The sequence below is a fragment of the Sander vitreus genome, chromosome 2 (assembly GCF_031162955.1).
Source record: "Sander vitreus isolate 19-12246 chromosome 2, sanVit1, whole genome shotgun sequence".
In the NCBI taxonomy this organism is placed as follows: domain Eukaryota; kingdom Metazoa; phylum Chordata; class Actinopteri; order Perciformes; family Percidae; genus Sander; species Sander vitreus.
Window position 1 is genome coordinate 29,814,813 of NC_135856.1, and position 27,643 is coordinate 29,842,455.

The 27,643-nt window shown below is 42.4% G+C and overlaps 1 protein-coding gene across 1 annotated transcript; it reads right to left on the reverse strand.

Annotated features, from left to right (window-relative positions):
• On the reverse strand, nt 1-27,643 carry LOC144528915 (regulating synaptic membrane exocytosis protein 1-like). The gene is made up of 5 exons (XM_078267792.1): nt 27,477-27,643; nt 7,383-7,596; nt 612-693; nt 166-176; nt 1-78 (listed from the first exon to the last, which is right to left on the reverse strand). The coding sequence occupies exons 1-5, from the start codon at nt 27,641-27,643 to the stop codon at nt 1-3; spliced, it is 552 nt and encodes a 183-aa protein (XP_078123918.1).

Consider the following 27,643-nt stretch of genomic DNA (forward strand, 5'->3'; position numbering starts at 1 on the left):
CTAGCTGCCCTGGAACCGCTTGACCACAATGATCTGTGAGGCGAACACTGATAGTGGGTCTGAATTCCTGTTTTGATACTGTGAATGAGCACAGACCCAAGTGTGAAAAGGGGAGACAATAGTAGTGACCCATGCAGCAAAAATCCATCACCCAGCAAGCCTTACCCTGTCCTTCACTATGAGACACTTTGCAAGGGGAGGAGACAGACAACGGACACAGAGTTAGTCAGGGTTTACACTGGAGAGAAAATCCTCTGAGGACACAGTAGCTCCCGCCCCACACTGTACAGTAAATGCTCTGAGAAATCAAAGTTAACACAAAACCATGACCTATCAGGGACTCCCTCTGTTCAGTTAAGTCAGTAATCCATAAGTGGATTTGTACACTCACTGGCTCCGTTCCAATCCGATAGCTTGCTCTCTTGCATCTGATATTTTTGCTTTTCAACCCTTTTTTCCTTCAGCGGGGAAATGAATAGCTCTGGCCAATATGGAAAAAAAACTAAACTTAGATATTTTACATCACCTGTCCAGGGTAGAAGTCAACATGCTGTAAACACACAAGAGAGATCTCAGCTCCAGATTTGAACACAGCCAGCATTTTGTTTTACCTTCAGGTGGCACAAACACATTCACAGCACAGAGAGAAAACACACCAGAAAAAAAAAAAAAGATGCTAACCACTTTGTCCTCCTTTGTGGCATGCAGTCCGGGTAGCAGTGAGCATTGAGAAAAGTGACGGTGGGAGTAAAGCAGGAGAGGAGAGGAGAGGAGAGGAGAGTAAGAAGATGGAAGAACATAACAGATATAAGAAATAGAGATGCAGAGAGGGTGAATAAAGAAAAGAACAAAAGGAGAAAAGGGGAGTAAAGAGGACGTGGTGCAAATATTTGTTAATCACATTCTGCACAATTGATACACACACTTCATATTCAGGGACAGAGAGTGAGGCGGTGGGGAGAGCAGTATGGGAAGGTAATGTATGTGACCACTGACTTGTTTGGCTGCAGCGACATGCATTAACACCGCTTGGCGTGACTCATGACCTGTGACAACATCAGGATGTGTCACAGCTCTTCAACACCAAGAGGAAACTGGGAGGCCAAAAGCAACATGGAGCACTTTCTTCCACAACCCTTACCATTAATAAACCTCTGTAAACACCCCCCCCATATTAAAATTATTTTGTATTATTAATCTGAATCTGCTAAGTAACTAAAGCCATAAAATAAACAGTGGAGTAAAACGTGCAATAGGCCTACTTGACTCTGAATTGTGGTCAAAGTTTAAAGAAAAATGAAAATACTCAATTAAAAGTATATATATATGTTTCTGTTTTGGTATTTATTGTTTATTCTTATTCATGTTTAATATGCTTGTTCATATGTACATGTATGCACCCAATCACCAAGGCAAATTGCATGTAGTTCCACTAATGTGGCAATAAACTGCTTTCTGATTCTGATTCTAAAACAGTCCTATAAAAATCTCTCTTGTTCATGGCGTACGATGTAATGAAAGCTCTTCGATGTTGGTGAAAGGGCAACATAAAAAACGTTTTTGAATTATGATTAAGCTATGATATTTCGATCATTTTGTTTTGAGCTCGGGATACAAACTAATTGGTTCAAAGAGGTTGTTGTTTTTACTTCATTTTGAATGCAAACCGCTCCGTGAATACTGTGAATAATACAGAAATACAGTGTGATGAATGAATGCATCAATTATTTCTAATCCCTCTTTAATAATAATTATAATGACAAAGTTTGTTCATTATAATGTCAAGCAGGAGCAACACTTTGTGTTGGGTTGGCATTTGCACAGCATGTTGCTGCGATGCCTTCTGCAGGGCACTGGGCAGCACTACACAGCTCTGGCATTAGGAAGTGATGAATTATTACAGTAAGCTGCTTAGAAACAGATAACAGTGTATTGCCTAATATTTCTAGCCAATCATTTTGCAATTTTGCAGCGCTAACTATAGTGCTATGTACAGTACATAGTGATTTGTGACATGTTATGTGAGAATTGATATTAAAGCGTCTCTCGACACTATTATTTTCAGAAAGCTCAGATAAGGCTCAGTAAGATTTCTGAGTCTGTGAAATGATGTTTAGAAATCATTGTAAAGCCTGTGGTAGTATGTGGTCCCATTGCTAACCTGTGAAAAACATTGTAGCTGCAGTTGTTGTGCACAAAGTAGTCTATATCCTTGACGTTCCACTTCCAGGATTGCGACGTTGCCACCAGAAATTTCGCCAGATGTCACTCTTTTAGGCTGGATGTCCGTTATGTCCGCTGATTTCTTTGTGTTGTAATTCTAAACTCTGGTGGATTTCTGAGGACTATGGTTAACTGCTCCTCAGATCTCTGCAGGGTAAATCCAGACAGCTAGCTAGACTATCTGTCCAATCTGAGTTTTCTGTTGCACGACTAAAACAACCTTTGAACGTACACATGTTCCACCAAAACAAGTTCCTTCCCGAGGCTATTTTGCAGAGGCGCCGTGGCTCCGTCTGGAGCTTAGCTCCGCCCAATACGATTGTGATTGGTTTAAAGAAATGCCAATAAACCAGAGTATGTTTTTCTCCCATCACGGAATGCTGTGTGGACTAGTCAGACCCTCCTCCGCTGTGCTGTGGAGGAAGGTCTGGCAATACGAGACTATGCACAAATTCAAATCAACAGTAAGGTTACCCAACACTAAAAGTTTCAATTCCCATGTGGTTGTTTAAAAGGATTACAAAGGGCGGTAATTATTTTTTAACAAGCCCAAAATCGTATTGACCATTGTTTGTTTTGGTACCTTTTAAGGGTACTATATATGTTGGGCTTTTTGTTGTTGGTAATTTATGTAATGATAGCTGTTGTACATACAGCATATTTATACTCCAAATAATTTGCCGCTTTTCCCGTTTATTTTAATACTGTGTTTTTGTCTTTAACCCTTGTGTTGTCCACGGGTCAATTTTGACCCGTTAAACGTTTTTTTTTATATTAGAAATATTGTTTTCTTTCAACCAAATTGCCCAAAAATAACATGGATGCATGGATGTACGTTGTATGGAACTACAATGTTCTTCACAGGTAAAATGTTGTATGTTTTATTACATTTTATAGCATTTGAAAAAAAAACTGTTTCAAAACAGTATCCAGACTAATGTTTGACAAAGACCCGTCTGTCATCAACTCAACATACTCTGTTCTTAACTATTAGACAAAAAAATTCATAATTTCTGCTTTTCTTTACTCAAAAATCAGGGTATAAAAAAAAAGCGTTGAAAAATTTGACAAACACAATTTAAAAACCGCCAAAAGCATAGAAAAAAACTGCACAAAAAAATTAGGTTTCAATTTTGACCCAGAACGAAAACAAGGGTTAAACTAGAGGGAAAAACAGTGTGCTACTGATGCGGGGTAAATGAGCACACCGTAGGCGGGAGAAGGTTTTTATGTAATAAAACAACGCTCACACTTTCCTAACCTTGTTATTCTGCTTGGCCAGCTTTGGCGAACCGGGACAGAGGCAAGCACCGCCGAGACCAAAAGAGCTTCACTTCTGATGCATCCCTCCCACACAATACACAAACACACACACACACACACACACACACACACACACACGTGAGGAAGAGTGCTAGTATAAGTACATGTGTTCACCTATGTAAGATAGGAATGAACATACTTCCTCATTTACATTAAAATACATGATCAAATGCACACACACACACACACACACACACACACACACACACACACACACACACACACACACAAATGGAAGACAGAGTTGTGTTCTCTTATCCCTTGTAAGGATTTATGAATTAAAGTTGAAATTAAGATCCGTTTTGGTTGAATGATGCATGCATGCATGTAACTTTAATGAATAAAGTAATTATCATTATCAGAAATCCTTGTGAAAGGACAAGAGCTGAAAGTAAACATGGCGTATGATTGAAACATTTTATTGCATTACGTCCTCGTGCCGTTAAGTAGATAACAATGGAGTCGTACTGTATGATGTGAGGGAACCAGGTATTGAATCTGTTTTGTAATTGGTGTAAACCCAGTTAATTTGACTGGACAGTAACACATTCATTGATTCATTGTGTCAAAGTGACACAAAAACAGAGAAAATCTAGGCATATGTTGTCATTATGACAAATTATGATTTGCATCCTACTGTTTGCATAATAATATCATATTATACTGGTTGCTCTCCCACAAGATAACATGGAGTCATTGGCTATCTTGTCTGGGGCCCGAGGACAGAACACGCGTCTCTCTAACCAGATAAAGGGGACGCCATCGAGTCTGACCAGATAGAGGAGATGACATCTAAACTGACTAGATAGACAACTGACGACATCAAACTCTGTTATGATTGTATTTCGCACATAAATAAGCTACTGTTTGAGGCTACTCAAATGTATAATTAAACTTGTTAAAATGTACATTTTTGTGTTATTTCGTTTTTGTAACAATATCCTGTCACAATAAATGCATTCATATCGCCATTGGGTATTTATCATCAGAGGCTTTGGAATCTGAAGGGTAAAATGACCGCTCACGGCAATTGTAGTAGTTATGGGAAATCCGGCACTTCTAGTGTTAACATAAAAGTACCTTAAATTGCCTTTTCTTTTGACTGTGTACTGTGAACTTTTTTAGGCCCCTGAAATTTCACTTTTAAGTGACGCTAAGTACCATCTCATGGAAAGAAATTCCATATTAAACGCTCCTTATTTTGATTACATAAAAAGGCCATACTGATTGTTGTTATTTGGAGCACATTTCCTTTCAAATAAATCCTTTATTTGTTTTATTTATAGACTGCATTTACATCACGCTAGTCTCATCTCTGTATTTCCATGCAACAGCCTGTCTGCTGTGAAAGCAATATCACTGGCTTTACCAACAGGGATACTATCTTTATCCCCAGTTCTCACTGATCTTTGAGTTCTGCATACGTGTGTGCCAGTGTGAGTTCAGGCCCGGCTGGGCTAGGCGGATCCTGAACAGATTGGGGACCAGCAGGCCAAGGATGCAGGGCCCATATAGTCAGGTACGATACCCAGGAGGAGGTACTCTCTCTTGGGTTGTAGCCCATAAAATGCTTGGATGGAAGACTGGGTCTTAAAATAGTGCAAACATGTTTATGGATTGATGCCACACTGATACAACCTGGATCAAATGAATGGTTATAAATTAGTGATACGGTGTGAGCCTTGTGTTTTATAATAGCGTGGCCTCTGGAGCCTGTAGCATAGAGGTAACGGTGCTCATCAAGGGCGTAACTTTGGGTTCAACATTGGGGTGGGGTGTTGACATCTCCAACTATCTAGGCAGGTCCCGGGACATGTCTGCATGTATTTTATGAAAAGCGACAAAAACATTTGTTTTGATTATTGGGAAGGTTCTAATCCCCCCCATCCCCCCCGTATATTACGCCTATGCTGCTCATGGTACGCGTCCACTGTGGCATTTTTTGACGGCAGGGATCGGCCCGCTTCCCAGCATTGGTTGTTGGTGGGCTCGCCACTAGCAGTTATCAGTTTCTCTTCAATGATCACTGACAAGCAAAGAAAACTGGCTCCACCCTCCTACAACTCCGATGGCTGCACCTGATTGGAAGAACGCTTCACGTGGGCTGTCAGGTCCTGAATTTCAAAACAGACCAACATGGCGGCTCGTTTGGAGACTCTCTCTCTTATTTTACGGAAATAGTTCACGGAAATGTGTTTCTGAAAACAAAGATTTTCGTGAGTTTTCATGAGGCGGCGAGTCGAGCTGGACGCCCCTGATTTGCATAAAATAACCTGGACCTCAACTTTATGCAAATGAGGAGCGGGCAACTCGACGCCCCGTTTCTCGAAAGTCGTTGCAAAGCTAGCAGAATATATTTGTACGGCTACATAGACGTTGAACGGGGAGGGTGGAAATGAGGCTTGCCAGTGGACAGGTACTATCAATGGCTCCAGTGCATTGTAAGTTTAAATTCATGTTTTAGCCATGCTTTGTTTGCCAGAGACAAAAGCCCACTGACTTGATCCCTTGACTTTTTAATCTATCTACAAGATGGAGTAACTATGGACATTTGTGTTCCCCATGGGTTGATCTTAAATAACTTGTGTGATTTCTTACAGTTTTCCTCTTGCGTCTCCAATACTTGTTTTATGACTAACTAAAAATTCCCATCAGTCACAGCTGTACTTTGTGTTTGGTTAGCAAATGTTAACATGATTGCCTGCTCAGTAAAGATTGTAAACATGATCTACCAAACATCAGCATGGTGGCATTTTCATTGTGAGCATGTTAGCTTGCTGACGTAGCATTTATTTTTAGTAAAAGTACAAAGGTGGATCCTCACAGCACCGCTCGCATGGCTGTAGACTCTTGTTTATATCACAGCTGTCCCACCTTCGCTGCCACTCTCGACTATGTTGGTTAATGAGCAGTACAATATAAATGTTTAACGGCAACAGAATCAAACCAAACTGCCTGTGGCCTTCAATGATGGCTCTACTGTTTGTCTGTAGCCTCCGTATGTCCCACAACTCGGGATTTTTTTAACTGCTGTCGGCACACTGACCATAGTTACTTGCGGCAAAGTTAAACACCTAAACTTGCCAGCAACAAATGGAAGCTGTGTTTTTTTTCAAGACGTTTCGAAGAAAATTTGGATGGTGCAGCAAGCCAGGCCTGGTTGGTTCATCAGAGATTCATCTTGGAGGTTGAAAAACATAATAGAAACCACAGATCTTTTCTCTCGAGGACAACGCCAGAAAAGAGAGAGCGTGGAGTGTAACTGCAGGAGTGCTTGGAGTGGAGGGTAGACACTAGCTTAATAAACACGTGATTGTTCTGTAAAGTACTTGTAGAGTCAATATAATCTGCGAGTCGGGCAGGCAAGACGCTTTTCTGAGACGCTCCCGGTGTGGTATGGAGCGTGACTGAAGACGGAACAAAACCGGAACGTAGCCGGAACGCAGCACAGACGCACGCGCCCAGTGGAGAATCGGAGTAATATCCAACATGACGCTTGATGGCTGCGGTGCAGTCACAGGAGACACAGGACAACACAGATGCCGTTAACTGGTGTGCTGTCGCGTTCCAAGTAAGCTAAGGTGCGACAATTTATAACCATTCCACAACACTACAGCCTCAGACTTGACAAAATGAGCCTTGACCGGTGCCAAGACATTCTTCCAATACACTTTGGCCTCACCAAAGTGTGACCAGGAAGCAACGAAGCAGACAGTAACAAACACAGAAGCAGAAGGACCAACAGTACATCTATAGCGGGAATGAGATGAGTGTGAGAGGGAGAAAGAAAGAAAGCAAAAAGGGGGGGGGGGGGGTTAATGGGTCAGGTTTCTCACATTGTTGGAGCGCAGAGAGACCCGCCCTCCACAGCGAGCGCAGAATTTGGTCTGGCAGTAGGAGCAGAGGTGGCCGCAGCCGTCGGCGAACTTGGTCTTGCGGCAGATGCCGCAGGTGGGCGCGTCGTCCTTCAGCTGGGTCTGCTGACGCCGCGTCTCCACGCCGATGCGACGCACCTCCTGTTTGTAGCTCTCAAACTGCTGGTGCAGTGTTCTGCGGGGAGAGAAAAGTGGAAGATTTGCCCATCAGTGGTACATCATGCATTCACAAACTTCTTGTACTTGATCAACTTTAACCTCCAGACACACACTCTTCCTGTGTAACTATCCTTACTTTCATGAAAAACAAAAACTGAATAACTGAATAATTTTCCAAATAAATGAATCTAACGGACACAAAAGTGATGTTATGCACGCACAAGTTTGAGAACAACATTTCAGTTCCAGCGAAAAATAACTGGCAATTAGAGCGCCACTTGAAATGTGCCTTTCAAAACAAAATCCCTGCACGCAATTAGATGAAACTTCAGCTCAGTTTTGCTCTCTGTGGCTCACAGCCTTTTTCCCCTCCCTGCTTTCTGGGATGCCTATGATGGAAAAAAAGAGTGTGAATTGCAAATCAGACCATGTGAAAACCCCCACAGTGTTTTAACAACAGAACTGTCAAAGGAATACTGCATTAGCATAGCATGGCTCTCGTGTAGGGGGACCCAGACAGTATTTTGATTACCAGGCTGATTGAGGGAGAAAGATAGAGAGGAGAGAAGATGGCTTCATTCGCAGCTTTGCAGCGAATTTGCAAAAGCAGACCAACTTTAGTTTGTGTTAGTCTCTGTCAGCACACTGACTTTAGAGTCGTGTCTGTGAGCCATCTGTCAAAAGAAGCTCATCAAGACAATGGCGTGCGCTGGCATTCAAACTTTTGCACATTTGCTGGGGTAAAAATGAGCAATTCCTGCTGAATCTGTTGAAAAGAAAGATGTATGGGTGGAAGGCCCGGTGATTAGCACGACACTGAACGCTTTGTCTCACTTTGCCAAACCTTCCTCCACAGCGCTGCTGTGGAACAAAAAACAAAGACATTCAGGTTACACTGTAAACTAGATCACCTGGATCTGTTCAAAGCAGACATGTCCTCCCGTCTGTAATGCTCAGCTGCTGGGCAGGAAACAGGTAGCGAACATAACACCTGATCTGTTGTCAGCAGGTTTTGGTGGTTGAAAAAAAAATCAAACCGATAACAGTCCTCCAACATGACCTATGAGTCCAGGGAGGATGCTGTGTCTTTACAGAATGCTTCTGAGTTAAAGAAACTGAAAAACAAGCTGTCCAAACGAAAAGTTATGTAACAAACAACAAAATATACAGTCTCCCTGAAAAGAATCTTTCAAATGCCAAACAGAAACTGTCCAAGAAATGAGTAGACAAAAGCTAATTGTACATTCCTCTTCACAAGTGCGTTTCTAGCTGTCTCTGAATAGAGGCAGCAGACTGTGCCACCATACAGAGCTGGAACAGGGAGGTGGCTGCTGGACTGGGACACATTTGGCCAATCAGCTGACACGGGGAAATGGTTGGATCAGGGACAACGGTTTTGTGACGTGGAATGTTGAATGAAAAAAAATTGAATCATAAAGGAATATTTTCTGGAAAAAAAATATATCCTTTTGTGTCCTACACAGCCTGGGTACCTTTAGGCTGATATTTTGAATATTATCAAATCTTATATGCATTTTTCTCAAATATTTGGTATGTAATGTTTAAGTTCCAATGCTGAAGTTTTGTAAAGCCTGAAGGGGACTTTACAACAAGCCGTAATGACCTAGGGGCTCAACATCAAAGCATCTGTGCCATCTATAATGCAGAGCCAGGACACTTTAAAGTTCAGTCAAATAAGTTAACATAATGAAGATCATCGCTGCACCATGAGTGCATCGTTTTATACCACTACACCCATTCTGATCTCTTTATCCTCACCAGTTTTGTCTGTGCTTGACTGAGGATACATACTGTGATAAAGCATCCAGTAGCATCCTGTATAACTGTAGTCATCCAGACAGGCAGACGCAGTGTCTGCACATGCAGTTATACTCAAGAGAATTAGAATGGTGCATGTTTTCACTCACAAATGTTTCAAGTAGGCTTTGCTTTCGACTAATAGTCAAAAAGAATGACAAATGGACAGTGGAGTTGACACAAACCTCAGCTAAACTGATCCGTACGTAATTTCAAATGGAAAAAACAACATGACACCGCCGCGGCAGGAACGTCATAAACATGACCTCTGACCCGGAGAAGCTATCTATCGTGCCAATGGGCGTCCAGAGGCTGAGCCAAGCCCAGGCACCATGGGAACAGCTGTCAGAAACAGAGGGTGCACAGCCGGTTGCCGTGGTAACGTGGGAGCGTCAAGTGCTGGGTGTCAGCGGGTGTCAGTGCACCAGCTGTTCCTGTTCTTAGAGCCATGGTTTCATCAGTATTTCCTCCACTTCCACACATTAAGCAGACATGCACTGTTAAAGCTGCACGAGGTGACTTTTTTTGAAGTATAAAAATAAATCTGTGTTCTCAGCCTAAATCAGAAAAGAGCTCTGCAGCAGTGAGTATAGGGTCTCATCATCTTTGACCAAAAATATATCTATGTATAGCCAGTTGAAATTCTAATGTCAGGTCTGGACGATATTCTGTCCATCAGTGATAAAAACACAAAAATCTCTCTTACATGTTAGCAAGCTAGAGCCATTCAGTGAAATCTGGACCACACAAGGTTAGATCGTTTATTATTATCTTCTCATATATCTTTATGTGAAGATACCTGCATGATTTCTGGATAATCATTTTTTATTTTTTAAATCATCCTCTCATCATCACCTCTTCACACAACTCTTAGCTACCAATATGGAAACCTATTGTGATTTTAAACCTGTATTAATGTATGTGTTACTCACCTGGCGGCAGCACAACAAGCTGAAAACAAACGTTACAAGTCCAGTTTTTTTTCTTCTAATTTGATAACTGACAGAGTTGCTTAGTGCACCGTCACCGATGTCAATGGCACAGACTGTGCGAAGGTACCAGGCTCTCACAAACAAAGAGCAAAGAGAAACCGACACACTCAACCGGAAGCAGAATGTATGCAGAATGAATACAAAATATACAGTATACAGCTACAGTATTCACCAAACACGTCCAATCTTTCTGCTACACATACACCAACATTTTAATTCCACACCCTATTAATAGACAATGTGACAGTCCAGATTAATGCCCTCTGAGTCAGCACACAGTTCCCATATCCGTTGTAATTTCTACCTATATTGCATATCATGAACCCTACCTTTGTGTTAAACTTAACCATGACTCGGCAGGGGATACATGAGTGACCCCAGCCATACGGATGAAAATGGAACCACTGTGTGAAGACACAGGGAAGAGACGTCCTCGCAAGTAGAGACATGCTGTCTGTGTTCACTCTACTGTGTGTTCATCGATTACAGGCCAGAGCCTGCTGCCTCCCCAGGGGTCAGCCACCATGACTATGATCCCAAGGGGCAGACAGACTCTTTCTTTGGTCAATTTCACTCAAAAAACGATATTTGGAATCGAAATGCATACACATGGAAAATAAAAATCTTTAAGTCAAAATTAAGATTTTGGAATGTTACAGCGCTAGACAGCAGACAGACAAAGTTAGCAACTAGCTAGGCCTAATGATCATAGTGGAACATTTAGCATCTAAAGAGCCAGATATTTGTCTCAGGAATCTGTAAAGACCAAAATTTGCACTTATATTAACTGGACAGTAGTCTAGTATTGCTAGACCTACCTCCACAGCGCTGCGGAGGAGGGTCTGGCGAGTCCACACAGCATTACAGGATGGGAGAAAAACTGCTCTGGTAGCCTAAATCCTTCACACTGTACTATCTATCGACCTCCAACCTAAGCTAACCACAAAGCTAAGCTCAAATAACCTAGCTAACTGAGCAGAAACATACAGCCATCTCCACACAAACCCCAGGTGATTTCTGGATGTATTGGTTTCCAGCTAGACAGCTAAAAAGACACAGCATGTGAATCAAAAGGTGTAAATGTCCTCTTTTAGCAGAAGTAAGGCATACTCACTGCCTTCAGACCCAGCGCTAAGCTAACATGTCCTTTTCACAGAGCACACAAGATATCCACGACAGTACGCTACTCATTACTGGATAAAAATAACCTATTGGCACTACTGTAATGTGTTACTATCTAACACTGTTAGCATGTGGCCGTGCTAGACAGTGACCATTGGGGTCCAAGTGGCGTAAACCAGTTAAACTGTGGGCGTCTCCTCTCTCTAGGTCAACACCATGGGCCAGCGGGAACAGCAAGAGAGCCAGATGTCAAAATAAGTGTGCAAATGAGCACCCAATTACACTCTCTCTCTCACACACACACACACACAGGCAAATATAAAGAATGACATAGACAGAAAACCCACATGTACACGCGTATGGGTTTGCCTTCGCCCCTTCTTCTCCCTTTCTCTCTCATGTTCTCTTTATCTCTCCCTCTTGTGTCTCCACTCTCTTCACCAGTCATTGGTGTGGAGTTGTTAATTAGCACCGCTATGAATACATTGCCCAAGGATGGGGAGGGGAGAGGAGAAAGCTGTGTGTTTGTGTATGTGTATAGGGCAGTACTATTTCTGTCTCATCAGCTGATTCCTGGTGACGCCTTGCAGAAGACTCCTTCTCAGTCAGAAGAAACATAAGAAGTTGGAACAGAAGCAGCCTGTATGTTTCAGCCCTTGGGAAAGGGTAGCAGGAAGTGTGATAAACTGTTTTTCAAAGCATTGTGCCCTTGGATACTGTTGCTTCGCCTGTAGCAAGCAATGCAAATTCACCACTCCCAATTCACAGTGCATCTTCGATTTCACACAGAAGTAAACAAAGGCAGACTTTCCATTTCGAATCTACGCCCATGGATTTGGTTGGCTAAAATGCAACAGTAGATTTATGTTTTGATATTTTTATGTCCAAACAACCTATGTTTCATTTTACAATTCAAGATTTAAGAATGAGGACTAAACAATGAGCTTAAAAGTAACACTATCTTACACACGTTGTCTGGTGTGTAAACTACAACTCCTAAACTATGATATAATAGCACCTCCACTGACGTGGATTTGGAGAAACCCTAAGCTTGACAAACCTGCGGTTTCTAGTTAAGGTGTTTAAGATGTGATTGGACCATTGCTGCTCAGGAGCAGGGTTTAGCGAACAGTCAATTGACACCAATGGTTGTAACAACACGAACTGGCTTTTTTCAGAGGTTTGGAGGTTTTTAGTTTCAGCATGCTGGATCAATAGTCCCAGCACTGCATGACAGCACAATTGAGGGGTGTTGAAGGAAAAAAACGTCTCTGCTTCTGATGGTGCTAGAGACCGGGAAGACAACAGACATGTTGGCAAACGCTGTGAGGAGGAGGCAAGGAAAGGAGGAGTCAGCGGTGGAGGTGGAGTGATCAAAAGGGGTAAATAAAAGAGAGCAGACACCTTTATGGAGGAGACACAGTGGGGTAAAAAAAAAAGGAAACAGGAAGACAGGAAGAACAGGTGAGGAGTGGTTTACACACAATTCCAGAAGTCTTCCCATCTCAGAAAGAGATGGGTAGACAAAAGGCTGTCTGCAGGGAGGAGGAGGAGGAGGAGATGGAAGGAGAACAAGTGGAAAAGCAAAGGATGAACAAAGAGAGCCAAGACGGAAACAAGCGTGGGCCAGAGACCAGCGGAGGAGAGAAGCTGATGCATCCGGAGCCACTCTATAAATACCACTTGAGAAGAGGAGTGGATGATGGAAAGAGGATGGAGACAGAATGATGGAAAGAGTAAAGGGAGAAAGAAGAAGAGGAGAGAAAGGAAAAAGCAAAGACAGATTTGCCTAGGAACAGTTTATAAAAGCAGGAACATGAGTCATTTTTAGGAAATGAAGAATGAAGTGATGTGTCAAAAAAAATTAATTCAATCTAAACATTCCTGCTGGAGTGTGAAGGTGATGAAAAGAAGAAAGGAGGCAGGGAAGGGAAAGTAAGAGCAACAGATGGGTGCTTAACCAAATGCAAACATCGTCTTTGTTTTCTTGTTTGCCTGCCATGATGTTATCCATGACGACTTCTACACATTTGGCTTCCTCCGCTGTCAAAAGGCTATAAAATAGTACCAACGTCATAATGCTAGCAGAAATAAAGCAACCAGATGGCCAGTGTGTATCTATCTATAGGGCAGCAATTTCTCAAACAATCTGGTCAATCCTCCCTGGCTTGATAGGGTTTGATTCCCAGCTGTCATTCTTTCCAGGATCCAATGTTACAGCCACATCTGACTGCTGTAGTCACATAAACCTGCTGGTTTAGTACACAGCTTCAGGGGAGCAATGTTCAACGAAGCATAATCTAAGTTGCTGTGTTCTCTATCATTTATTTTAGAGAAGAATCTAGTACTATCTATCTACTTTATGGTGTCTAGAAAATAGACTTTATGAAGTTTGGGAAGAAAAGTAACCCTTCTACCACCATACCAATCCCTTTTTATATCTCCAAAACAACAACAATGTGCTGAAAAATATATGTTCCTTTGATTGTTAGATGATGGGTAAGACTTTAGTAACAAAGTGATCAATTAGCTTTTTTAGTTTCACTTAAATATTCTGTAACTTCATCTAAATCAACGATTAGCATCCACCAAAGCCAGTGTGGGAAAATGTAACAATCGATTATGATATTTGAAGTAGCAAGCAAATGAAAGTGGGGTGGATAAGGCAAGTGTACAAATGTCTCTTTGATACATTCACAGTGAAATTGATTACGATGGGCAATTTTGTTCAATCGGACGGTTGGTCCAGACGGAAATAACTGGTTGGATTATCATTCCCTGACTTTTTCTTATGAGGTTTACTTTTGCTATTTTAGGTCAAATCAACTACTATTGAATGGATGACCATACCATTTGGTACAGTATCCATGGCTCCTTCTGGATGAACTGATCCCCTGACATCTAGCACCATAATCAGTTTCAGATTTTCCAATATTGTGGCTTAGGGACCACACACCTACTAATGACACTCCCAAAAAGCCTCAGCTGTACTTTGTGTTTAGTTCTTATTATCAAATGGGACTATGCTAACCTGCCAAACTACGATCTGAATGGTTAGGGTTCAGCCCATTGGTCAGGGGGATAGGACCTGGGTTTCCGTTCGGAATCTGGTAGTGACAGGCATTACCTGCTAAACATTTGCATGTTATAATTGTCATGGTAAGCATGTTAGCATGCTGACGTTAGCATTTGGTTCAGAACTAATCGTGGATGTCATGTGCATTACTCCATTCGCATTTCCATGGAATTCATTATAACATACAGTATTGAATATGTTCAGGCTACAATGAAATTGGATCTTGACCAATATTATCGTAAGTTTTAAGTCTTGGTAGTGAAGTTAAATCACGCAAGCATTGTCAACAACCAATGCTTGTGCTCCCTCCAGCACCAAACAGGAGCAGGGTTTTCCCTACCTTTATAAGGTTTTGGTGCAGCACCCAAGCCCTTTTGGGCACCACCTAAGCCGAAAGAATGTAACTAGAAGGCTTTTCTCAGATCTAATGATGGTAGTCGGGCCCCAGTGGACTTCTTTAGCCACTTTGTGTCAGGAATTGCGAGGCTTGGACCCAAAAATGCAGAGTTGAGGCATTTATTGAACAAAAGACTTACAACTACCAGAGGTAGGCAGGCAGGCAGGCACAAACAAAGATAACCAGAAGACAAGACAGGGGAAAAACAACCAGGAAGGAGCGACGCAGGGAAAACCAGGAATGGAAGACATGGACGGAAGACGATGAACCGACACGAGACAAAGACAGCACAGAAACTACATACACAAGGTAACGAGGGTGAAACAAGGGACAGGTGACACGAGGGCTCAGGAACAGGTGAAACACATCAGGGTGGGGCAGACAATCAGGAAGGCAGGAAAACACAAGGCAGGAAGTAGAACAAGATATAACGGGAGAGAGAGAGAGAGAGAGAGAGAGAGAGAGAGAGAGAGAGAGAGAGAGAGAGTACTACAAAATAAAACAGGAAAAACTACAACAGAAACCCACAATCGTGACCCTTTGAGTGTTATTTATTATCTGCTCTAGCTTTTTTTCAACGTTTCAGACGGCTATGGTAATAATATGGTTCGAAAATTATGTGAAATTGCATTTCTTTTATTGAAAAGCGTAACATTTTCTTGAGGGATGACCCCTAAACACCTAAGTCTTCCACAAACCGAGGGAAAACACTGTAAAGAAATGTAGGTTTCCAAATTGTCGCACAATGTGCATTTGTAATGATGAGTCGCCGAAGGTTCTGTGTGGTTGTACAGGTTAAATTAACTTGATTTTAAGTTCAGTATTGTTTCGAACACATTGCCACTGTTCCTGCTCCATCCCTGCACAGACTAAGTCCTTTAGCTTCGTAGCTTTAGCCTGTCTCCAGCCTACAGCGTCAGACTAAGCAGCCCCTCCCGCAGCCAGTGCTTAGATGTTGATAAATCTTTTTTATTGATGTCATGAGTGTTTTACCCGTATTTATGGAGCAGAGTGCTTTTTGGCATGGACTCCACAGTGTGTACAGTATGTGTGTATATCAGTGTATGTCTATCACTCTATCTTTCTCCTCCTCATGTATTTTTTCTTTCGTTTCCATTCATTTCCCCCTATCTTCCTCCGTTGCCTTTATTTCTTTTCCTCTCATACCTCACTCTTATCTCATATCTTCAATACTGTACATTGGATTCCACTCTGTCACAGCCAAGGAATTGATAAAAAATGTTCTCTTCCACGTCACTGTATTCACTTTGCGCTGTCCTCTTCTTCTGTTTCTTTCTCTCTTAAATACTGAGACACACACACACACACACACACACACACACAAACACAAAGCCTCTGACCTCACACAGCCTGCAGGGTAACATAAACCAGGAATGTCGTTGGTGCAGTAGTTGTGGAGTAATTATGGGCGATCTCTAATCACCTCACTCTGTCCCAGTAACTTAGGCTAGCAGCCCACTCCTCCATTGCCCCCCCCTCCTTCTTATTCTTCTTCTAACCCTAACCAAACCTCCACACAAAGTGAGCTCATCAAAATCAAATGAATTGTTGTGTTGGATTTTTGTTGATGCGCTACCTCCAATGTTGAACAGTGTTTGCTTCAAGTTTAGTAACCGTTTTGTTTTCCTGCTATAAATGCAGCAGTTGTTTGTGGGTTGCTAGTTCAGTCATGCACATACAACATTCAGTAGGTACTGTATAAGGTATCATTGCGATTATTTAATTTTAGTTTTACAGTTTATGGCTGTGTCAGTTCACTGTGACATCACTGGTGGGTGTGGTTACAGGTGCAGTAGAGCAGTGGTTCCCAAAGTGGGGTCTGGGGACCACCAGGGGTCGTTAAGGGAGTAAAAAAAAAAAAATAAGACTTTAACGCGCTCATCTCACATTGACACTTATGGTACAGTACGTGTCCATTGTCAGCGTCATTTCCACACTTCCCATTCATTTCTATGGAAGCAGTCGTGCAATGCATTGTGGTAGCACCGCAAATGAGTCGCTCCTCATTTGCATAAAGTTGAATCCAGGCAACTTAATGTGGATAATAATATATAAAGGTAATTTGGGCAGAACTCCAATTAATACTTTTTATACACACACACACACACACACACACACACTCAACTCTTCGTGACACAACATGATTTAACATTATCTAAATAAGCATATAGAGACATTTTTGATTGGTGTTACCAGAGGGTACACATTTGAGTCCCATACAATGTTGTGTGCGGCCACCCATATTTAATCCCATCTCGTCCTCTGACCACAAACACAGACGGAGATGGAAGGAGAGAGGGAGAGAGATGTAGATAGCCTGGTCAGCCTGAGTAGAATGCTTTCTAATTAAACTTTAATGCTGGGGAGGTCTGAGAGCACTAAAGAGGCTGCTCACCGAGGCCTGCTCTGGTCTCTTACTCTCAGCACGCTCACTCAGAGTCCCACCCAGCCAGACCAAACCATCTCTTCCCATCCTCTGTGAGTGATAGAAAGGCCACGGTCCAGGTTCTCTGTCACACTGTGTCCCCTATGTCTCTGCAGCTGTAGCTAATGATTAACCAAATCAGCCCAGCTGTATAAACACACAAATGCAAGGATGTTTCCCAAATTGCATAAGATAGTAAAAGGCCAACGATAGCTCAGAGGTTTAAGGACATGTGCACCTGTGTTCTTTTAGAAAGGAGGGGGGGGGGGGAGCAGTTCAAGAATATGCAGGTATGTATTGTTTGATTTTTAACATATATATAGTGCATGGCCAAAAGCACGTAGACACCCAAACATTTGAAATATGTGATTGTTGAACACATTGTTGTGAGTGATCAGTCAGTTATTTAGATGGTTAGGGATCTAGTCCCTCATGCATAAAAGTAGCTACAGTGAGAGACCATCTTCCCCCCGAAAAATACTCCCAGAGGTTTGTACAAGCAGCAATTACGGCTCTAGCATCGGTTGTAATTATGACGGGAGCAAAGCGGGAAGTAAGGTGCCAAATTTCCACATTAGGAGTTGGTTTGGGGTGGTTTCACCCAGGAAAGTCCTGTCTGAAAATAAAAGTAAATGGAGAGTTTTTTTTAACTTAACGAACAGCGTCACGTGCGTAGCCTTCAGGAAGTGAAGTAACGTCTGATTTTAACCCAAACCACAACCGTTTTCTAAACTTAACTTAAGTAGTTTTGGTGCCTAAACATAACCAAACTGTGACCATTTCACAACGTTAAAGACGTGTTTAAAATGTTCAGCGTTATGTTCAAAACTGCGACCGACGTTCTCTGGTTTAGATATGAGGACGTACTGCTCCTGTGGGTTGTATTAGAGCAGGCGTCTTCAACCTTTTTTAAGCCAGGGACCCCTTAACTGAAAGAGAGACGGATCAGGGACCCCCTACTACATGTATTGTGTAAAATAAAGTTGCATATTAAACTGGGCCTACAATAACATGTAGGGCGGCCTAAAGGCTATATACATGCCTTTTTTGCATAGAATATTAAGCTATTAAAATATTAATTGTTGGCGGGATTTTATAAATCATGTTTTAATGTTAAACATACATAAAACCTCATGATTCCATCGGTGTTGACCATTTTAAAATCATAATTTCATTGCGCCAGTTGCTTAGTTTGTAACATGGGTGCATACAAGACATTCAAAGTAAAAAGAAGAAAGGCGAGAAAGGCGAGAAAATTTCTTTCATTCTTTATACGTTTGTGCCTCTGTAAATTTGTACCAGTATCACTTAAGACTCATTCTGACTTTCTGGCAGTAAACTCCAAAGAGTAACCTTTCAGAAGAGACCAGGATCATGACTGTAAATTGGACTGGTGCTCAAAAAGAGGGTGCATGAGTTTTAATACTTCTGAGGGTGTTGAGATTTCAGGCTTTTAAACTGACTTTTTGGCCCAGATTTAAAGCAAGAGTGTACACATGCATGCATATTACACACACACACACACACACACACACACACACACACACACACACACACACACACACACACACACACACACACACACAGGTGCACATGCATACTGAGGTATACCCAAAAGTGAACCAGAATCCTTTTCCTTTTTTTTTTATTTGACAATGAAAAACTGAGAAGCAAACACAAGATGCTGCTTTTTGTGACATGCAGCAGAGATGACAGATGTGTAGACAAACTCGCAAGAGCGTCAAACACACACACTGAACACACACACACTGATGTGACACGAAACACAAGTCATGTACACACACACGTAGACACCGTTAGCCCCCCCCTCCCGGCTTCCATTCCTCCAGGTGTTGCTGACACACCCGACTGCTTTTGAGTGAACACACACACATATGGAGCACATGGAAAAAAGAGTGGAAGCTGGCTGCAAAGCAACAGGGCGAACTGTACAGTAATAGTAGAGGCATTTTGTCTTTGCAAGAGCATTCTTTCCTCCTGCAAGCTTTCATCCACAGACCGAGAAAACAGCAACACCATCTGGGTGTGTGGTGCATTTTGTGCGCTGCCTGTCATCAGTACTGCAGTACACATGCTCTCAGACATACTGTTTAGATGCTGTGTGTACGTGAGGGTGGGTATGCGTAGATTTTGAGTGTGTGTAAGCAAGGGCGTAGCACAAAATTCTGGGTCCTTAAGAAAGGCATTCTCTATGGGCCCCTCCCTGCATCCACAGCTATTCATTCTTGCATCTTTTTGGTCTTTTGGGTACGCAGTCCCATTTCCCCCCCCAGTCCAACACCCCTGTGTGTCAGTATTATGTGTGTGAGGAAGAGTGCTAGTATAAGTGCATGTGTTCACCTACGTAAGATAGGAATGAACATGCTTCCTCATTTATATTAAAATACATGATCTAATGCACACACACACACACACACACACACACACACACACACACACACACACACACACACACACACACACACACACACACACACACAAGCACAGATCTGCATTTCACACTGTAATTAGTAGAATTCAACAGTGGCCCAAAACGGAACCAGGTTAACAAGAAAAAAAAGAGGTTCAGAACATCAACAGCAGCCAGTGAACTGAATATTTAAATATTTCAGGAACTGCTTCCAAGTGAGTGCTATTTTCAGACCTGATCCATAATTCAACATTAGCATTTTTCTCGCAGAAACCTTGAAACTCTTAAGTCTGCTCAGGAAAATGTTTCTCTTTATCTCAGCTGAAAGTACCAGATTGTGTTAAGTGGGAATCTTTTTGTTTGACTCTAGAGACAAAATTTGGTAACGTGACATACTGTAACGCTAACTGCTACTGTTTTCAGCCAGCCACTATGCAAACAAGTGAAATCTATCCGAGTTAGAAGAAGGGTATCTGTTTAAACAGGATAGAACGATTCATACAAAATACACAAAAGTCAGTGATGTTGTCATAGGACCAATGCTTGGAGGACACAATAGGCAGTTGGAGACTAGTAAAAGCATATCTGCTACAACAGTAAGAAGCATTAGACAAGATGTTGAGGGAACTGTTGATTTAATAGGGTTGATGAGAGCAGTGATAATGAATTAAAACAGTAAAGTTGAGGGCCTTAAAAACGAAAAACAATGTGCTATAGGACACTAAGGCCTCTTTCACACTGGCTGCGTGGCGTGAGCGTGTCAGCTGCGTGGCGTGTCCGTTTTTATTTCGGCTCCCATGTTAACAGGTTAGAGCTTGCACACTGCCTGCGTGACGCGCACGTTTTTTCAAAACGCGTGCATGCTAGAAATAGGACCGACGCCTATTTTTCACACAACACGCAAGCGTGTTGGAAGCATTTCCAGGCAAAATAGAATATAAAAAGATGTTTATATGTCATTTTGACACAAACACATTTAATAAATGACATTTTGATGTTTGAAAGTCTCTAGGTTTTGACATAAATGCAGATATAAATGTAAAAAAAAATAATAAATAATTATGGATTTTCAAATATTGCACCTGTCAATACAGAACGAAATATCCTGTAGCCTATTTTGCCGTCAATACTGCCGACGTTGTCTTTGCTGTAATCAAATACTGTGTGGGATATATACCTTAATTTTATCAATGGGAAAAATACATGTGTCAGACACGTTTCTGGTGTACAAAGACAGAAAGATCTATGCAGCCGCCACACAACTGACACGCAACAGAAACGCCACGTTCACGCCACGCAGGCAGTGTGAAAGAGGCCTAATACGCTCCATAGAGCTGGGAGGAACTGCAGGGTCAAGTGATAATTCACAGGGTCCAAAACTACAGTATGAGCACCTCCTTTCACATTACGTGTAGTCATTTGATTCATTGTTGGTATATAAATATTGAATAGTGCAGCAACAGAAGTCAATCTGTTGGTCCTATAAATTAAAGGCAGGGTTGGTAATGTTGTTGCGTCGCTGCTTCAGAGCAGAGCGGAGAAAGGGCAGCAGTCTTACTTCATGTCTCATTAACAGGTAGGCAAACACCTAATATTATCACACCCAATGTTTAAAACAAACATGGCTACTGTTTTTGGTGATTGGTGGGCATGTTTAAAGGATTGCAGCAGTTACAGGTGATGGATCTTTTTCACTCCTTTTTCAGAGCCCATAAGTTATTTCTTGCTGTTGGGCTGTGAAGACCATTTCAAACAATATATAAAAAAGTGTATATTGGAAATAGTTACCAACCCTGCTTTTAAAGTGCTCATATTATGCTCATTTTCAGGTTCATAATTTTTTATTTAGAGGTTGTACAAGAATAGGTTTACATGGTTTAATTAAAAAAAACACACCATTTATTGGTCACATTACTGCAGCTCCTCTTTTCACCCTGTGTGTTGAGCTCTCTGTTTTAGCTACAGAGTGAGACATCTCACTTCTGTTCAATCTTTGTTGGGAGTCGCACATGCTCAGTAGCTAGGTAAGGACTACTAGCCAGTCAGAAGGTGAGAGTAGGGCGGGCCCTGACAAGCAAGTGATCCACAACAAACCCGCTTCAGCCGGTAACCATGGGATAAATGCTAGATCAGATCAACTAGACGTGTCGACGTAGTTAGGTTTAGGCATGAGGAGTGGGGATTGGTTAGGGTTAGGGTAAGAATAACAGGGTAAGCCAGCAGAATAAGGCAAGAATAAGGCATGAATAAGGCAAAAATAAGGCGGGCCACAAGGCACGTCTAGAATCTACTGTAACCATGGCTTCGGCTCAGCTGTACATGTTGGAACCCAAGTCTGATCCCGAAACACAGGCAGAACAACCCGAACCAGCTTGGCAACCTAGTCTGGAGCAAGACGTTTCAGAGTAAGTTATTTAAATGTTAACAAATGAGTCTTTCATACGTAACATTTTAATTCTGCACTGTCTCCTGGACATGGCGATACAACTATCTGAACTCTTGGGGCCTCCGCTCTAACTAGCTTGATTTGAGGGCGTGCCACACTAGCAGCTAGGCGAGCATTATTACGTGTTACAAAGTGACGCAAAGTGACGCAAAATGACGTGCGTTTGTCTCTGAAGTAAAGGCTGGACTACAACAGAGCTGTTTGGAGCAGTTTGTGAACAGTGTTTTCTGTTGGAGATGGTAAGTCCCTTTGGGGTGGACTTTGGGCTTTTTCACTTTGTAAACCTATAACGTGCACAGAAAGATATATAACACAATAAAGGAAAGGGAAAAAGCCAAAAAAGCATAATATGAGCACTTCTTTAAAGCCTACTGTTGAACTTGGCTACTAAACTAAAATGTACCTGTTGGTGGACAGTAGCAGCCTTATCAGACAGCAGGCAGGGAGGGGGGGCTACGCTGCCCTCTATATGCACCCTGTAGCCTGCCGGCATGGGGAGCCCTGGTAGAGAGATTAGCAGTGTGTATGTGTGTGTGTGTGTGTGTGTGTGTGTGTGTGTGTGTGTGTGTGTGTGTGTTTGTGTGTGTGTGTGTGTGTGTAGGACCCCTTCCTGTCCCCCCCTTTTCTCTCTCTCTCTCTCTCTCTCCACCGCTCTAATCCTTAAAACCTCTAAATCCTCCCGTCTCTCCCTCCTTCTGTGCCCTAGGTTCTAATTTCTTCTTCTGTCCATCTGGTGTGAAGGAACAAACTCCAGCCAATCAGCACCTCGTATTGAGCGAAAGACCCGAAAAGGTTTTAAAGCATGTTATTAACAATAATACTAAAGCCAGATGTGAGTTCCCAGTAAATTCAACCAATTGTACTACTAATAGTGTTTACTTGTACTTTAGCTCTGCCTTAACATCAACACAAGTGGGCGCCTCCATTAACCCGCCACTCCAACCCTTAAGGCTCCGTGTTGTGCGTCCACGACTCCACCCCCGTCTGAAATGTCTACAACCTCTCTGCTGAGAGCATCAATATTTTACACATTTATTTCTATATTTACATTTTGGAAGCCTCCAAAGCTCCCAGGGGCTGGATGGGAATTTGGGAGTGTTGGGTTTCCGGATTCTTTAACATCACAGCATCGGAGAGGTTGCTCACTGCTGCGTTCAGCATTTGGCTCTCTCTCCCTACAGCATGACAGCTCCCCTCCACTAACATCCTCTGGATTAGGAAGTCAATGGAGGTTTAGCAAGTCAAAGGAGGGAGTCTGTGAAGTATGTAGTGTATTAGACGTGGACAGCGATGAAAGAAGTATTCCGATACTTTGATACTTTACTTAAGTAAAAGTGCTTATACCACACTGTAAAAAATACTCTGCTACAATAACAGTCCTGCACTGAAAATGTTACTTAAGTAAAAGTATGTAAGTATCATCAAGAAAATGTACTTAAAGTATTTAAAGTCAAAGTACTCAATGCAGAAAAACCCTCACATTTTAGAAACTGGAGATGATCCAAACAGTTCTGTCAATTAAATCAGTGTTTACTCTGTTATTTATTTCAGCTGGACTTGTGGGCTGTTATATTGTTGGGTAGTTTACTTTATAATAAAACATCCTATTTTATAAACTACATGTGTTTTCTGTGCAAAAATCTAAATATGTAAAGTAACTAGTAACTAAAGCTGTCAGTTGAATGTAGTGGAGCAGGCACATGCACACATAGACATCAAAGAGGGCTTGAGCACCTGACCTTTTTCTTCCTCGAGAGAAAGAACCCTTTTTCTGGGGAGCTTTTCTTTTTTTTCTTCTTTTTTTTTATAAATGAATACATAGATAGATATATATTCTTGTTTGCGCACAGCTTTCGAGTCAAACAAATGTATTTATCGAATAAAAAAATCAAAATTTAGATCCGACTTTGTTGAGTTACGATTCAAATTGTATTGGTAAGGAAGTCAGAGTTGTGTTAATATATGTTGTGTTTTGTTTAGATATATAATTATAAGAGGTGCCCTTTTTTTAGCCCCTGCCCCCAAAATGTCTGTGCACGTCCCTGTCGTGGAGTAAAAACTACAATGTTTCTCTCTGAAATGTAGCGGAGTAGAAGTAGAAAGCGGCATGAAAAGAAAAGGACTCAAGTAAAGTGCAAGTACCTCAAACTTGTACTTCAGTACAGTTCTTGAGTAAATGCACTTAGTTACATTCCACCACTGGACATGGACAAAGTGTCGGTTAGCGCTGTGGATCACAGCCTGACCTAGCAGGCTAGATCGGGGCGCCTGAGTTCCTCTCATGCTGGAGGTTAAACGCATGACAGATAAAGTCCTGTATCAGTATAACCTTATCACTGCCAGCTGCTCAGGTCTCAGGCAACGCTGCAACCCGATTGGACAGTGCTGACCAGGGGAATAGTCTCAGGACGTAAGGTACAGAATGTCCTTTTGGAGGTGACTTTTCACTGCTAGAGGAAAGCATTGTTGGCTGTTATTTACTGTAGGCCCACTCGTCCAATAAAGATGAATTTGTTGTAGAAGTTTCACCGGCCCTGTTTCTTGACCTGCTTTTAAAACTAAAATACGCACCAAATTGTTGTTTGATCATTTTTCAAATAGTTGCTCAAAAGAAATGTCTGAAAATATACATTAACATGAATCCAACATATTATAAGCAAAGATAAACCAGCCTATTTGTATAGGTAAGCTAGCCACTAAGGTAGCAATCCAGATATAGTTAAGTATTCACTGTATATGTAAATAAATGTATATGAATATGTCAACAATTATTTTAATAGCTTGCACCATAAAAAGCCTAATCGTATGTAAAGGCCACCCTGCACACTATTGTATGCTGGCTTTTTTATTTTGAACTCAATTTTACAATATAAGTAGGGGGTACCTGCTCTGTCTCTCTTTCAGCTAAGGGGTCCTTGGCCTAAAAAAAGCATTGAAGACACCTGCCATACAGCATTATCAGTACTTAAGAATTTGTTCTGGTGGCAGACTGTTCCACAACATTCATTTTGCTCATACACCAATATTTCGTAAACCACAGCAGAGCTGTTTCTTCTCCAAAACACAGAAAAATAAGTGGGCTATACAATCCATTAACCATAGTCCATAACGATCTACTCTACAGTGCTGTCATGCATGCTAAAGCTGCAGAGCGTACTCTTAAACCACTGGATGCCATTTACCACAGCGCCATTAGATGCCATCACTCAAGATACTGTATATGATGGGGCGCCCTGGTAGCTCACCTGCGCCCAATGTACTGTGAGTCCAAGACATTGAGACATTGTTATCTAAGAAATAGAGGGAATGTGTGTGTGTGTGTGTGTGTGTGTGTGTGTGTGTGTGTGTGTGTGTGTGTGTGTGTGTGTGTGTGTGTGTGTGTGTGTGTGTGTGTGATGATGATGATCCTGGCTTTGCAGAGGTGTGACAACATATTCTTTCTACACACTGTTGTAAACATGAAAGACTGCTTCACAACTGCTCCCTAAACATTATTTGCATGTTTCTCTAAGATCCCATTTTTCGTTTTATCCAAAGCGTGCTGGAACCATGAAATGGTTTAGCCAGATGATGAAGCCATTATTGACTGAACCTGAGCCTGTGCCTCATGGAACATTAAATACATCACTTCCTCTCCCCATGCGGCTCTCACCCAGCTTCCTTTTTAGGCTGCAGTCAGGAAATGAAAACAGCCATTAGAATGGAAGCAAGGAGCCAGAGTGCTATGGGATGCTGCACGTCTGCTACGGCAACATCCTACATAATGAAGCCAGAGACAGGGCCGTCACATGTTTCAGTGCAGGTGTGGGTCGGCTCGGGAGGTTCAAATTGCCATTGCTTGTGGTGGAAACCCCTGAGGCATCAAACTGCAATGTAACCAAGCCTTTGTATGAGGCAGCTGTAGCACACACAGCCCCTCATGACAGAACACTGTAATGTCTGTCTAACAGACAGTAAGTTTAAAGCGACCTATAGCTATCTCTTATCATTTTCCCATAATGCTCCTTTAGTGGCTTACAGTTATAGCCTAAAGCATCCTTCTGAAATGTATCACTGTTTTTTTTTCTTCTTCTTCCTATTCCTACACAGCTCAGGTTCTTAGTATTTGACGATGGGGCGCCATTTGGTCTAGTATACAGAGGGTTTTCAAAGGTGCTACTGTACAATATATCCGGTCTCTTTTCTCATCTAGCTATATCGTGTCTGGTTCCGGGCTGCTAAGATTCCCAACCACACCCCATCGTCTTCTCTCCGCCGAGGGGGAGCACGAATGATCGAACACACAATGCCTCACCACCGTCCGTCTGTCGGGCTTATGAAACGGTCTATGTCGCTCCAGGCCTAATGAGCTATAATGTCATTGTTGTTCCTATTATTGTCAAAGCGATCTCTCCCTCTCTCTCTCTCTCTCTCTCTCTCTCTCTCTCTCTCTCTGACACACACACACACACACATACAAATAGACGCGCACAAACACACACACATTCACTCCGCGGCTGCAAAAATCTACACTAATAAAGCCACTCCAGCCTGCATGCGTGCGTAAAAGGGAAATCAGAGCGGTGTTGGATGTGTAAACTGAGGGATGGGGTGCAGCTGTCCCCATTGATGAAAACAAGTGGGTGAAGGATGGAAAATGCTATGATTCATCTTCTCTCCCCCCCTCCCCTCCCCTCCTACACACACACACACACACACACACACACACACACACACACACACACACACACAGCAGCAGCACTGTCACACCCCATCTTCACGGTCCTATCTGCACCTGTAACACGTTTGACCCTGTTTCGGGTCATCTCCATTCACTGTGACTATATTGTTTAATGTACTGATCGATTCCAGCAGCAGCTTCCGGCTGTATCTCTGCTGCTGACTTCTTTTACAAACCCACCCTGAGTTCTTCCTGCTCTGCTGTGCCTTTACGTTGCTGGCCACATTTTTTGGGGGGGGAGCACCCAACCACATCGACAAGTGCATCGGCTACTGGTTCCTGGGTGTGATGATGGTATGGGTGTGTGTGGTGTTGCCCACTACGATGGTAACACTGGGCTGTTGGTAATGGGCAGCTCGGTGTTCGACTGACATCTCTCTAACGGGGGATTGGCTATGCGTTATAACTTCCACTGAAAAGGAGAAGAAGAAAAAAAGGTTGCCCTTACTTTAGCATGGCTTGTTCTTTATCCTCTTCCTCCTTTTGCCGAGCCATCACTGCCATGATGATCTTCCTCTCCTCCTCGGTGAGATGGCTAAGGTCCGGCAGATCCGGCATGGATGGCGGCGCGGTGGGTGGGCGAGGGCCACCCTGGGGCCCCACCGAGGCGGACAT